The sequence below is a fragment of the Hippoglossus stenolepis genome, chromosome 3 (assembly GCF_022539355.2).
Source record: "Hippoglossus stenolepis isolate QCI-W04-F060 chromosome 3, HSTE1.2, whole genome shotgun sequence".
In the NCBI taxonomy this organism is placed as follows: domain Eukaryota; kingdom Metazoa; phylum Chordata; class Actinopteri; order Pleuronectiformes; family Pleuronectidae; genus Hippoglossus; species Hippoglossus stenolepis.
Window position 1 is genome coordinate 5,861,474 of NC_061485.1, and position 13,822 is coordinate 5,875,295.

General features: G+C 44.9%; 1 protein-coding gene across 9 annotated transcripts in view; it reads left to right on the plus strand.

Annotated features, from left to right (window-relative positions):
• chd5 (chromodomain helicase DNA binding protein 5) overlaps nucleotides 1-13,822 on the plus strand; it is a 41,259-nt gene that overhangs the window by 1,098 nt on the left and 26,339 nt on the right. For all 9 annotated transcript variants that reach the window (XM_047339427.1, XM_047339432.1, XM_047339428.1 and 6 more), the window contains exons 2-4: nucleotides 7,061-7,215; nucleotides 12,293-12,511; nucleotides 13,351-13,469. In XM_047339427.1, the coding sequence (XP_047195383.1) occupies nucleotides 7,061-7,215; nucleotides 12,293-12,511; nucleotides 13,351-13,469 (493 nt within the window). The remainder of the gene's footprint in view (nucleotides 1-7,060; nucleotides 7,216-12,292; nucleotides 12,512-13,350; nucleotides 13,470-13,822) is intronic.

Consider the following 13,822-nt stretch of genomic DNA (forward strand, 5'->3'; position numbering starts at 1 on the left):
AGCTGTGGGGAAACCATGACAGTCAATTCAGTGCAATGCAGTGATGGTTCTTTATCCTCCTCAATCAATCAATCAATGTGTGCATGTAGAAGTGAATGTCTTCACCTCAAACCCCCCCCAAAACCACAAGTTTGCTGTGTGTAACCATGTCAGCTTATTCAGTGCAATGCAGTGATGATGATTTTTGTCCCTCTCCATTAATGCATGCATGTAGAATCGGGCTCCAGTGACAACATCCGTGCTCATTTTGTCTCCACTTCTGCTCCAACTTTAAAAAAATCCCCTGGCCTCAGAGGTGTGGAAGCCACGTGCACAGACCACAGTAAACACTGCTCATCACGTCTTCGGCCCCCGAGCTCAGCTGGCGACCCCGGTTGGGTCGCCACACATCCATTCAGCTCTAACCCACATTCTTGAGATGCAGCTCATAGAGTTCACATGGTGGCTGCACGCAAACCAGAATCTGGGCAACAGCCGAGTTCCTCTGCCTGGAAAACTAATCTGCTGCTTTCCTTAAAACATCCACTCACAGGAGGAGATGTCGATTCCTCCATAGATGAAGGTTTCTTCCAACGTTGTGTCCATTTGGTTTTCTTTAGGATGATAGTGTTTCAGGCATGTGTCCAGGTCCCCAGTGGTTCTTAATGGTCCCTAAAATGTAACTGTACCTGGGGGAAACTGATAAAACACCTGATTAGCTCGGGGAATCGTAGTTTTATGTTCTGCCGACTATATAAATATAAAATATTCTTCACTGCTGCACGACGACTGTTGCTCTACTTGTGATTAGATAAACCAGCAGTGGGATAAACTCTGGGGTCATACGTAGTTTCTGCTAACGGGGGTGTCACCCATCAGTCAGCTTCACCAAAATCAAGAGCTCGACCGATGTTATTGGTCGACAGATAATATCGTATGAACTTCTCACAGATATATTGGTATCGTTATTTATGTTTGCAGATACCAACTTTTATTTCACAGAATAAACAATGCAGAAAAATATATTAACCCTTAATTCAAGTTCTATATATATATATATATATATATATTTGATTATATTTGTGTTTTCTCTTTATTCATGGTTATTTATACAAAAGAGTAAAATATCAAGCCCCACATTTCTTTCAGGGATTGATAACAACATCTTCGGAATCATATATATAATTATCAGGAATATATCAGGTATCAGAATTATCAGTATCATCCTCACCCCCATCAGCCTCTATAACAATCTACACTGGTTTCCTGATCCTTTGTGGTAGGAGCAGAAGTTTCCCACTGTCGCCCCTGAACTGGACAGAGACTCCAGGTTATGACTCTGCACAGTTGGTCCAGTGCAGCCAGTTGAGTGACATATCACTTTTCCGTTGTGCCCCCCATCATGCAGCTCGCTCTGAGCGTCACATTATTTGATGGTTTGATGTCAAGGGCAAGACTTCAAAGATGCTGCTCTGCCCTCTATTTCACTTCCACACCACTGCGTGAAAAAAGTTTCCTGGTTATAATGAAATACTGAGGGAGCACAGGACTTCAATGCAAACAAAGGGCTTAAGTGCTGCTGAATAAGAGTGTTTTATCCAACATGTTCCAGTTCTGCTCCAGATTTAGATACAGTCCTGAAGTAAAGACATACAGTCTAGTCATACAGGCTTGAATATTGCAACAATAAGCCTTTGCAGAATCACATTGCCTTGGTTTTGTCACATGATTGTGAATTCATTGATTTTTATTTGGCTCATATTTCGGGTTTGTTTTCAAGGTCTTGAGCCTTTAAATCTCATATTTCTTTCACACAGAAAAAGGCATTTTTTCCCCCAGTTATTTTCTGTTAAAAGACCTGAGCATTGCGGAATATTAAACCCGGCACATATATATATATATATATATATATATATATATATTATATCTTTGATAAGCCAGATCAATACTTGCAGGCTTCTTTGTGAATGTGTTCAGCAGGGAGAGAAAAAGACAGGCAGACAGAGGGAGGGAAGGGAAGGGGAGAAGGAGAGAGAAGTTGAGGCATCATCTGACTGCCAGCCGTAGCCTGAGGGAGAACACGGGCACTGATGCGTGTCCCCAATAACCCAGGGCCTGGTTAAACATGTATGAGGAAGGAAAGGTGCGATTGATTATGGCAGGTGAGTGAAGATATGTGGGTTGTAATCCGGTGTTAATAACACAACAGTTTCATGTGTCAGTCACATTTGCTTCATACGTGCTTTGATAGAATCTTTTAGGCTGTAAATGTGCCAGTGGAACTGTGTTAATACCGTCATCCCTCATAATAAAGAGCAAAAGAAATGGACAAAACGATGTCGATAAATGAAGATATCCTCTGTGCTGTTCTCACAATACAATCCGTGGTCTCTGTTGTCTTTTTTATTTTAACTCGTCACATCACGGGGATAAAGAGATGCGGAGCCATTATTTTTATGCTGCCGCTACAGGAAGCAGTTTTCGGAGCAGTTTACGACCTCCATCGACAGACGTCAAATTGACGGACAAGGTCAGGAATCCAGATCACAGCTCTTTTTTTCCCTTTTCCCGGGCATCGAGACGCTCCCGTGCAATTAAAAGGCAACAATGCAGAAGCTGCGTCCCCGTGGAGCCGTAGGAACCCTAAATGCCGTCCCATCACAGCTTTTATTTGCTGTGGCACATAAAAGTGTCCTAATTCCCTTTGTTTCACTCCGGGGTTCTCACACTGTCACAGATTGCTCCGTTGTGTTTTTCTGCTTTAATTGTTTTGTTCGTCCCTAAAATTATAAGATTATCAGGGGCTTTTGTTTGCCTACATATGTTATCCCCAATTGGAACAGGGTCTATTTTTGGATCCTTTACTGCGAAGGTTGACACCATTTTTCCCTGCTGCGCGTGCACGTAGGCAAAGCACGAAGGATGCCGTTTTAAAAAAATGTGTATTAGCAGATGAGGGGTGTTGCGTTCTGGTCCATTTTATATCTGCTTTATATCGAACACATTGTGATCTTGCGCATACGTTGTGTATAATAGATATGATTTTAATGATACCATTTGGGCTTTATCCTTCCATCACTTTGATGATTTCATTTTCTAATAATAGTCTTTGTCTGAAGGCATTTGAGGCCTGAGCAATAAGCACTTAATCAATGAAGAAAGGAAAACCCTTTGGCTCCGTCTTGCCTCCTTTGTGGCGAGCCATGCTGGGCAACATTAAGTGCACATTGCCATACAGGGGCCAACAGAGAAAGGGCTAATGTTCTTTCCAGTAATCTCAAGCTTTCTCACTTGGGAGCCGCTCGTGAATCTCCCTTTCTAATGGGTCAGTCCGGTGGCCAAGCCCTTGCAGGAAGGTCAGATCTGTGTCTGTGCCATTCGTCCACACTTCGGAGGAGGCCTGTTTGCCAAGTGCAGCTTTGGTCCTGTTCCTAACTGGTGCCAGACCTCTCTGTGCCACATGACTGGGCGACCTCCCCTCTTCCAACACCTGGCACCGCCTGGTTCACCCACCGAGCAGAAAGATTATCTTTCCCCCGGATGGCTTTCCCTCCGGGGACCTCACAGGCCATTTACCACAGGGTTAGGATTATAAGGTGATGCAGGTTTAAACAGATAGTTGTTTTTTTGTCTTTCAATGAATCACATCGCTGTGAGGGTATGTAAACCCTTTTATAAATAAAGTCTGTTCGTGACAGATCATTTGTTCTAGGTTTGCTGAAACCTTTTTCTTACCAGAGTCTCTATGCTAGCAGCTCTAAGAGTCACAACTGTGTTTTCAACTGTGTTCTGAAGATGAGCACATATAGTTATTAGTGGTTTCATGATGGTTCAGTGTTACATACAGAAGATTCCCAGTTTGAATCCTGGTTCAGATCTTTTTGTTGTGCATGTGCTCCTTGTGTTTTGCGTGGGTTTTCTCCAAGTACACCGCCACAGTCGGAAAACTTTCTTCTTGTACTCGTACCAGTTCTTTTAGAACCGAACCTTGCACTCGTTGCTGCCAGACTTGGGAAAGATGATCTCGAAGGAACACAGGCCAAAGACTGTGGAGACACTAAGCTGCCTGTAGTTCTGAATGTGGGCTTGAACGGCTGTTTGTCTCTGTATGTTCACCCTGTGATACGCTGGTGTGGTGTAAGATGGGATTGGATCCAGCTCCCCCTCTGTGACCCTCAAGGGTTAAGCTGTATAGATGGTTGGATGGAACATAGTTTAGCTTGTTAGCATGCCCACATTAGCTAATTAGCACAAAAAAACACACTGTAGGAAAAGATTTTGTCATAAAGTGTTTGGTGAAACAAATGAATCTCAAATTTCGAGGTAATTCAATGGTTGTCGAAAGATTTCCCTATAAACTACAAAGAGTAGAGTAGAAGTCAGAGGATCAGTAGGATACAACATCTGAGGACCATGGACGTCTGCACAAAACTCTGCACAAACTGGTGGACAGACCGACATCCCCAGAGTAACACCTCCCTCGTGGTTAAGTCCAGAGAATCAGGTGCATGTAATTGAACTTTCCAACCCTTCATCCGTGACACGGTATCATCACTGTCACTTTGAGTGATTTATTTAGCAGGGGACACACACGTGTCTAATTAGTGACGTGTGGTCAAGCCGTCAGTCATGGTTCATATGAAGGGTGCATAGCGCTGGACTGTGATTCCTGTAATTCAGAGCTGTCTCCAGCTGCATCTGATCCGTGTCATCATCTGTGTGTGTCAGAGAGTGGAGAGGCTCGTTGTGTTGCTGGGTTGCTCTGTGGTTTGAGGGTTGCCATGGGTGCATATTTATGACTAGCGCCGTTACACTGACTCTAAACAAAGCCTCATTCCTGTGAAAGGCAACGCAAAGACGATCGGATCGTTCTGTTTCGTTAATGAACGACCTCACCGTCCACGTAACCATCAACCATCTGCCTGACTGACTGACTGTCGTCGGCTGATCTGCTTTTAACGAAAAAACCTTTGAGTGAACAAAGGGAAGCTGAGATAGTTCTGATGTTTGCTAGTTCTTACATCACCTCCCTTATGTTCTCTACAATCACGAAGTTTCAATCATTGTTTGAATTATTTAGAACGAGAAAAGTGTAAAAATATACTTTGTTGAAGATGTACAAGGCCGATTTGTGCCAATTTATATCTTGTGTGTTGTCTTCAAAACTTTCTTGGCAGGAGTCTAACACACATCTGAGACGTAAACAGCAACTAAACCACAGAATGCTGCTCAGTTTCTGCGATCACGTCTCATCCTTCCACCAAAATTCGTAGAAATATGGTTCGGTAGTTTTTGCATAATCCTTTAACGAATAAAAAACTAAATAATCAACCAACAAACAAACAAATTGACAGACATTCTCGGTGGGGATGAGGGATGGATGGATGGATACAACTTTTTTATAAAGAAATTGTTTATAAAGCCCCAATTAGTGCTAAAGAAGGGGCGTCGCATATCATTTGTTGGACGGAAGAAACCAAACAAAGCTTTGAAGTCATTAACGTGTATATACTGTAGGTGTTTTTGTTGGTGTGTGTCTGGGATACCTCCTGCTAGCTTTGCTAAATTGAGGATAAGTGCTTGGTGAGGTTTGTGTGTGTCTGTCTACTACACAGGAATCCCTCCTCCCCAATCTCTCACTCAGGCTACCCAGGGGAGCGGTAGACTGCAGGGCTAGTGTTGGCTGATTGACTCTGATACATGTGCTGCATATTTCATGCCCTCCAGCCTGTCTGCGCGAGGGGAGACGCGTCGAAAGACGGACTGAACGAGACGAAAAGACAGTCGGAGGCGCGGAGGGGAGGTTGCATCCTGTGCGTGTTTCTCCTCGCGTCTCTTTAATGTGATGTATTGTTTGGGACTCTCTCTCTCTCTCCCTCTCTGCCTTACTTACTCCTCTGTGACCCACTATGGCATCAGTGAAGGCTGCTGTGCTCAGCAGTCAGTACGTTTGTACACAGCGGCTCTGAGACGGTGCAGCTGACAACCAGCAGCAGGTCGCTTTAGTCCCAGCAAGCATTAAAGGCAGGAGATATGCTCAGTATACCTCGGTGCTCCTCCGGGGAGTTTCCATTTAGCGGCGGGGCAGGCACTCCGTCTACTTGTCGTTTGACGGGTAAAGTTGATCCACACTCAATGATGTGTGATCGTGAGGTTTATTTTTGCCAAGTGCTCCCGTTGGCCCGGCAACGATTCATCATTTTTATTTTCCAAAAACTGACTGACTCCTCACTTGTTTATCCCCTCTGTGCACAAGGCTGACAACTAATGATTCATTTCATCATTGATTAATCTCTTTTTTAATAAACCTTTTTTTTTCTATTAGCGGCATGGTGGTACAGTGGGTAGCATTGTTACCTCCCACCGATGGGGTTTTGGGTTTGAATCCTGGTTCAGCTGGGGCCTTTTTACGTGGAGTTTGCATGTCCTTCCCGTGTTTGCGTGGTTTTCTCCGGGTACTTCCGCCCACAGTTCAGATCAATTGGCGTTAGGTTGATTAGAGACTCTGAAGTGTTTGTGTAGGTGTGAATGGTTGTTTGTCTCTGAAGAGCAACTTTTCTGCTGTTCAAAAGAGACGCAGGTTTTCTTTGGCTCTGATGGAAACAGCCGGATGCAAATGTAGCATGATGCACTGGAGAAAAAAACACAGAAAGGCAAACTCCTCCACTGGCAATGGGAAAGGAGTCAATTGTCTTTTCTGGTTTTCAATGAATGGATGAATGGATGGACGGATAGATGGATGGATTTCGTCTATTAAATTCAATCACAGTCTTCACATTGCTTGTTTTTGTTTGTAACCAACTCAACTGACCCACTCACATTTTCTTCACTTAATGAAACTATTAATTAGTTATCCAAAATTGTTGTCAATCACTTTCCTGCTAATCGATATTCACACTTACAGTTTACAAGCCAAACTGCATTCATCAGTTCACATTCAGGCTAATTACAAACTCAACTGGCTGTAAAGCCGACAAACTCAGGGGATCGGCCAAATCTCAGAAATGTATTATCTTAAGTAGTCGGTGCACTGTGTACTTTATGTTCCTAAGCTGATACATCATTGTCTCTCTGTGTCCAGATGAGGATGACGAAGGTGAGCGCAACGCCGTTGTTCCCCTCACGCCCCTCGACAGCTTCTTCTCCGATGATGACTCCCTCAAACAGCAGAAGAAGAAGAAGCCCAAAAAGATGAAAGAGGGAAAAATACCCAAAGTGAAGAAGAGGAAAAAGGAGGTAAGGCGTAATTCTCCCTCAGCTCCATCTGTCACGACCTTGGACACAACAGCTTGGCAGGCGTTTTGGCTCAAGCTGCACTCTGTATTCTCCATTTCTCAACCCATCGCTCTTTTGATGTCTCTGCAATTGGATCAGAGGTGTGTTTTGGCTGCTGGACTGCCTCTGTAATCTAAATGAGGGGCAGTGGACTGTTTCAGGCTTAGGGGAGGTTGGCAGCAGTGTCCCCACCTGTGCCAGTGTAAGCTGTGGACACCAAGTGCCGGTTTAAAGAGTGCAGATTTGTGCCTGTGGTGCTGGTGCTGATGGCAGAGACTGTGGGTCAGGGGGGGGGCCCTCCGAGTCGGTGCCAGGCGAGCAGTGGGAGTCAGAACGGGTTTTAACAGCAGAGTAGTTTTTGTAGTAGTTTCCCAGCCTTCAGTCTCTCAGATGTCAGGTCAGGTCAGAGGTTTGATTTGCTCTCAGCATTTACACCAGTGACTTTATTTAACTAGATTTGTCCTGAATCCACGGCAGCGACAGCCACGGCCGGAGGCGCCGTGTTTTCGGTCTGTCCGTCCATCCGCTCCAGTGACTGTAAATAAACGATGTGACGGCTCCCGAAACACTTTGACCTCCTTGTGGTGGCCGGGAGTATAGGTCGTAAACCCTGCCCCATCCATGTTAACATATGGGACATTGGCCAAACGAAAAAAATCTAAGCACATGACTCTGCCTCTCGAATGCAACATCTCGAGGGAATTTCTACAGATTTAACACAAACATTTTCTTGGACTCAGAGGTGAACAGAAAATATCTTACATTATCTGAAATAATTTACCATTAGCTAGCATAAGCTATATTCGCAGAAACCCAGTGTTGAATTCAGCAAGTTGGTGTTTAATTGAAGTTCAATGAATTCATCCTTTTACCTGAAAGAGGAATAAAAGTAAAGCTTTTTCAAATGTTGCTTTTAAGTTGCATTAATGTTACATATCATTATCATATAAAATCAAGTCTTTTAGTTAATCGCTGGCGTCTGCTTCCCTTATTTGTGTTGGTCTCAGGGCTGGACCATAACATGTTGCTATTGTAAAGGTAATAGCAAATAATTGCTTTGTCTGTTGTTCTTGTGGTGCTGGGCCTGTAGCTCCCTTTTATTGTTCAGAAAAAGCCGCCTGCTGTGACAGGGAACAGTGTTGATGAGTTTCACTGTTGCATTGAAGGGTTTTTTCCCTTAATCCCCTTAATTTAGGCCCGATTGGTCATTTTCGGGACCCCATGGCAAAGGGGAGGAAGACTCCAGAACAAAATATCTTCTCAAGATTAAAATGTAACAGGGTAATATGGTGCAACACTGGGAAAACAAAACAGTGACCTGCAAGTGGTTCAAATCTCTGTAAATCAGTTTTAGGAGATAAAATAGAAAATAGAAAATAAAACCTGCGAGGAAATGGCTTCAACATCTGATCTAATGATGATGCTGTGTGTTGATCAGTGCAGCTATTTTTCCTGCTATGCATGAAATGTAAATGTCCTGAAAAACCATCTGATCTCGGAAGCTATGGTTTTTTTCCATTGAGGAATCCACCAGGTTCCCGGTGCCAGTTTCCCACCTGTGCTGGCTGTAACAGTGTCAGTGACACAGCCATCGGGACGTTCCCCTCTGTTGGGGTGGAGATGCCAGCAGTGCTGTGAGGAGCTTGGCTGGCCAGGCTGCCACCCGGCCCTTTGGCTGCTTGTGGTAAACACTGAGCTCTGGGTCTCACTGAGCTGAGGATGAGGAGAAGGAGGTGGAGGAAGAGGAGGGGGACTCCCTCTGACACTCTCCTCTTTCTCCCCCTCACACACTGTGCTCTGTATTCTCCTCTTTCTTCCCTCTCCTCTTGTCTCACACGCATCACCTCACTTTGCTCTGATCGTGATGCTGCTGCTTTTCTTTGTTTCTTTGTTTCTTTTCAGTCTTTCTTTCCTCCCTCCCTTCCTCCCTCCATCCCTTCCTCCCTTCCTCCCTTCCTCCCTTCCTCCCTCCCTTCCTTTTCTTTCCTATCTTTCCGTCCCTCCCTCCCTCTGAGGAACCGTCGCTGCTGTAATTCACTTCCAATCACTCCCCAAAGGTCGGTGTCAGACAGGGGCCAGAAGTCGAGCGAGGTCGGAGACAGTCGGTGACACAAACCAGTCCGATGTCGGAGCTGCTGGTCGGACGAATGGTTGCCAGGGAGAGATGTACTGCACATGTACACGTCGCACCTTCTCTCATCTGCAGGGACACAAAGAAACTGTAAAGGCACGAAGGTTTATTTGGCCTTCGCTTCTCCAGAAAGAATCCAGGGAATAGTTTATAGAAGTGAGATCATTTTATTGATAAAGTAAGAGGTTGGCGTTTGGCCACAATTAACCTTTCTTAAAGCTGTGATGCAGGATTCGTGTGCGTTGGAGGTTTCAACAGAAACGCTGCTCATTCACTTTGAATGGGCCGGCGTCAAGCATTAGGAAAGTGCATTGTGGTGTGTGTGCGCTTTAACATTGAGGAATAAGGCGTTTTTTCAACAATTCCGTGATTTCTCCGAGAAACACACATTTATGATAATTATGTTTGTAATTTGGTGCAGATCCAAATAAAAAATCTGGATCTAGTGAATTTTAAAATGTGGTTTCACAAGGGGACTGTTGTCGGAGGTATGAGGTATGACTGAGTGCCCCTCTAGCTCCCCCGTACTTATCCTTAGCGTTGATAGCTAACATGGCACGTTGTTGGAAAACGAAAGCCAGGAAGTCCGACGACTGCGCTGGCACCAAGCGTCGGACACACTCGTGGCTTTATTGCTGAAATACAGTTTATTTGAGATGAGCCTCTGTCTTGTTTTTATTGAGTTCAATATCCTCTCTGCGATTGTGAGTCAACAAGGAGCTGTTGCTTGTTTCTGGGGGAGAGGCCGTTGTTAAACCACAAAGCCTTTTTACAGCAGCACTTTTGTCTCGTTGAACTAGATTATATTGAATATCCAGCTCTTTGCTCGTTTCATATTTTCTGTGGCATCCCCTGCCATCTCCCCGAGGCAGAGCCATTATGGGAAAACATCTAATTTGATTACGTTATCGGCACTTATCGGATTTTCTTCCCCCGTGGAAGCAGAGACACCCTCTTTGTTGCTGCCAGCGTCCACTTTGATCCTGTGACGTGTGCGCCACACTGAACTCTGTCCCACGATGAGCTTGTTGCTCAGTTTTCCACCTTTTCTTTGCAGTTGCTCTCAACCGAGGTTCTGCTTCTCTGCTTTTCCCTCCTCCATCTCCACCCCCACTCCCATCCCCCATCCACGATCTTTAATTTACTCTCTCTCTTTCTGTCTCTTGCTCTATCTTTCTCTTTCTCTTTCTCTCCCTCTCTCTCTTTCTTTCGCTCTCTCTCTCTCTTTCTTTCTCTCTCTCTCGCTCTCTCTTTCTTCCTATGCATGAGATTTGTCTAGACGGGTGCTGGAGCACCAGCTCTGCAACCACAGGCCTCTGCATAACAAGCTCGTTATGCAAACGCCTCTGATTGGATGGCGCTGTTCCATTGGCTGCCACTGTGATGGTGTGTGCATGTGTGTGCGTGTGTGTGTGTGTGTGTGTGTGTGGTGTGTGTGTCTGTCTGGGGTGGGGGGGTGGCATGATAGAAAAAAGGAGTGAGAGAGGAAAAGAAAGGGGGAGCCGTTAAGAGAGAGAGAGTGAGAGACAAAATAATATTGGGGGGTTGTTATGAGATATGAAGGAGAGAAAGTGAGAGAGAGAGGAACGCGTGTGTGTGTGTCTGTGTGTGAGTGTGTGCATGTGAGTGTGGTGGGGGGGGTGAGCTATGGGAAAAAAGAGAGAAAACTAGGAGGAGAGAGAGCGAGAGAAAGAGAGAGCTGGAGCCAGACACTGCTCAAATTTGGTCACCATGGCAACACAGCCAGGCTGCTGGTAGGGTTGGCGGGCGCTGCGGCAACGTGAGCCTTTCCACTGCGCTACAGAGTGAAACGCCTGCAAGTCTCTCCGTGGATCCACGCAGGCCTGCTGAGCAACAGGCAGCGAGCAGGAGCACGACGCTGCTGCGTGCACGGATTCACTCCTTAGCATGTGCACGCACACTGTACATACACACACATGAAGATGTGCACACAAACACACGTGAGATTGGACGATAATGCACAAAAAGATGCATGCGTGTGCACACACTGTATCCAGGCACGTGCACACACATGAACAGACACACGTGAGCATTCAAAAACATATAAAGATACACACACGCACAATTGAAAATCAACTCATGCGACACACACACACACAGGCACCAGATACTTTCCTCTCTCCCTCTCTCTGACTTATACACACACATACTTTTATGTGCACGCAAATACTCTCACACTGATGCAAACACACTCTACACACACAGACGTGCACACAAACTCATGTGAGATGAAAAACAACACACAAAGAGATGCATGCACATACATGTACTGTATCCAGGCACATGCACATACACACAAACAAGACATTCAAAAACATGATACTTGTCCCTCTGCCTGTCTCTTACTCATACACACATACTTTGACCAGTACATTCGTTCGTATGCATCACTCCTCACCGCACACGCACCACCTGTTTACTGTTACATCCACACACTGGCCCAGATGCCTCCTGTCACACCGGCAGGATGCGGCTCGGTCGACACATCAGCTGACGGGCTGCACCGCCTCAGGTGCTCTGCCTCTTTGCTCAGTTTGATGTCGAGGCAGGTGTAAAAGGTGAACGTGCCTCTGACTCGACTCCTCATCGATGCATATTTTATAACAGGCAGCAGAATTATGATATGAGCCGAGCAGGTGACGCTTTGGAATGATGTGATTTAATGAATGCAAAGCTTTTATAGTGCACTGAGAGTTTTTCTATTGCGTAGGTGGCCTCATGTGGGAGCTCTAATCCCTGACACCGGCAGAATTAATGCCATTCGCCCCATCAATAAGTTTAATATTTTCATAATTTCCCCCTTTTTATGTCTGTAGATTTGAAATCCTTATTTGTAGTCGCACGTAAAAACGCACACGTGTCCCTCTTTCCTTCAAACGCCTCCAGGGAGGAATCCAGCCGAGAGTCGACAGCGACCCGGAGGAGACCTCGGAGGTGGAGGTGGAGCGGGAACGTCCAGAGATCGGCTCCGAGAGCGAGAGCAGCATGTACGGCCCCACCAAGAAGAAGAAGAAGAAACCGAAGGAGAAGAAAGAGAAGAAGCCCCGGAAGAAGAAGAGAGATGAGGAAGATGAAGATGATGACGACGATGATGGTAACTCGAAAGTAAGTGAAGGTCCATGACGCAGACGTACTGATGATCACATCTTGTTCTATAGATCTATTGTTTCTGTACAGAGCCTATATGTAGGTACAGTGACTTTTTGTCTTAGATCCTCTCATTTTACAATAATATTTTAATCGTGTTAAATTAATTTATGTGTTTCAAATGTCCTCAGGATATTTGACAGGAAGACAAAGGGCAAAAAAAACGAAATGTTAGATTAAACATTTTAAATTGACTCTGCATCACAGTCAATAAGGATGTTCTAGAAAGTAATACATATTATATTCACATTATATTAATTTAATTCTATTCTGTCCTAACATTCACTATTTCCCAACTCTGTGAGGTGTCATTAATATAAACCTGTAATATGTCTATAGCTACATATATTTATTACTCTTTACGTTTCTTAAAAGAATACACCCAGGTCCAATGCATGAAAAAGTAAAGCTGTCATATCTCCCCAAATATTATATCTAAAATACCAATGAAATAAAAACTTTTTTTCTTAATCCACTGCAAAGATGTAACATTGAAAAGTAATGTTTTCTTTTTGAATTTAGGTGGCGCATCCTTAAAGGACCAGTGCATATGATCAATTGACAGAGACGGAATAAAATATTCATAATCGTGTTTTCATTAGTGTATAATCACCGTAAAATAGGAACCATTGAGTTTTCATGACCTCAGAACGAGGTGGTGAAGACAACAACGACATCATCACACTAGATCTTTATCACTACTGTTATTCATTTAGATTTACAGACCCCGAGCAACGGAAGTTACACATTGTACGTTTAACTTATTGTATGTTTGTCGCCCTCACTCATTTCTCCAGGAACCCAAATCCTCGAGCCAGCTGATGCAGGAGTGGGGTCTTGAAGACGTCCAGTATGGCTTCACCGAGGACGACTACAAAACCATCACCAACTACAAGGCTTTCAGCCAGTTCCTCAGGCAAGCGTCTAATTTTATGTCTGCACTGTCTCTCTGTGTCAAAACAGCTCTGATCTGTTTCTAAGAATCGTCGGAGTCCCTGACGGAGAGAGAGACTTCCAACAGAACCTCCACAGCGAGGCGATGGTGCTCTGTGACGAGCAAACACTGCTCTTTTTGTTTGAGCTAGAAAGCTCGGCTGTTGGTATAAAGAGTCTGTCTCACCTGGGGCTGTCTGGCTCCGCTAAGCCTCTGCTCCGACAAAGTGGAGCATGAGCTCCTGCAGTGCCCCCTGTGAGCAGTCAGCTGCTTACTGGATGCCTGTGACAGCCCGGAGGCTCTGGGACTCGCTGCTCTGACCCACTATCCTTCAC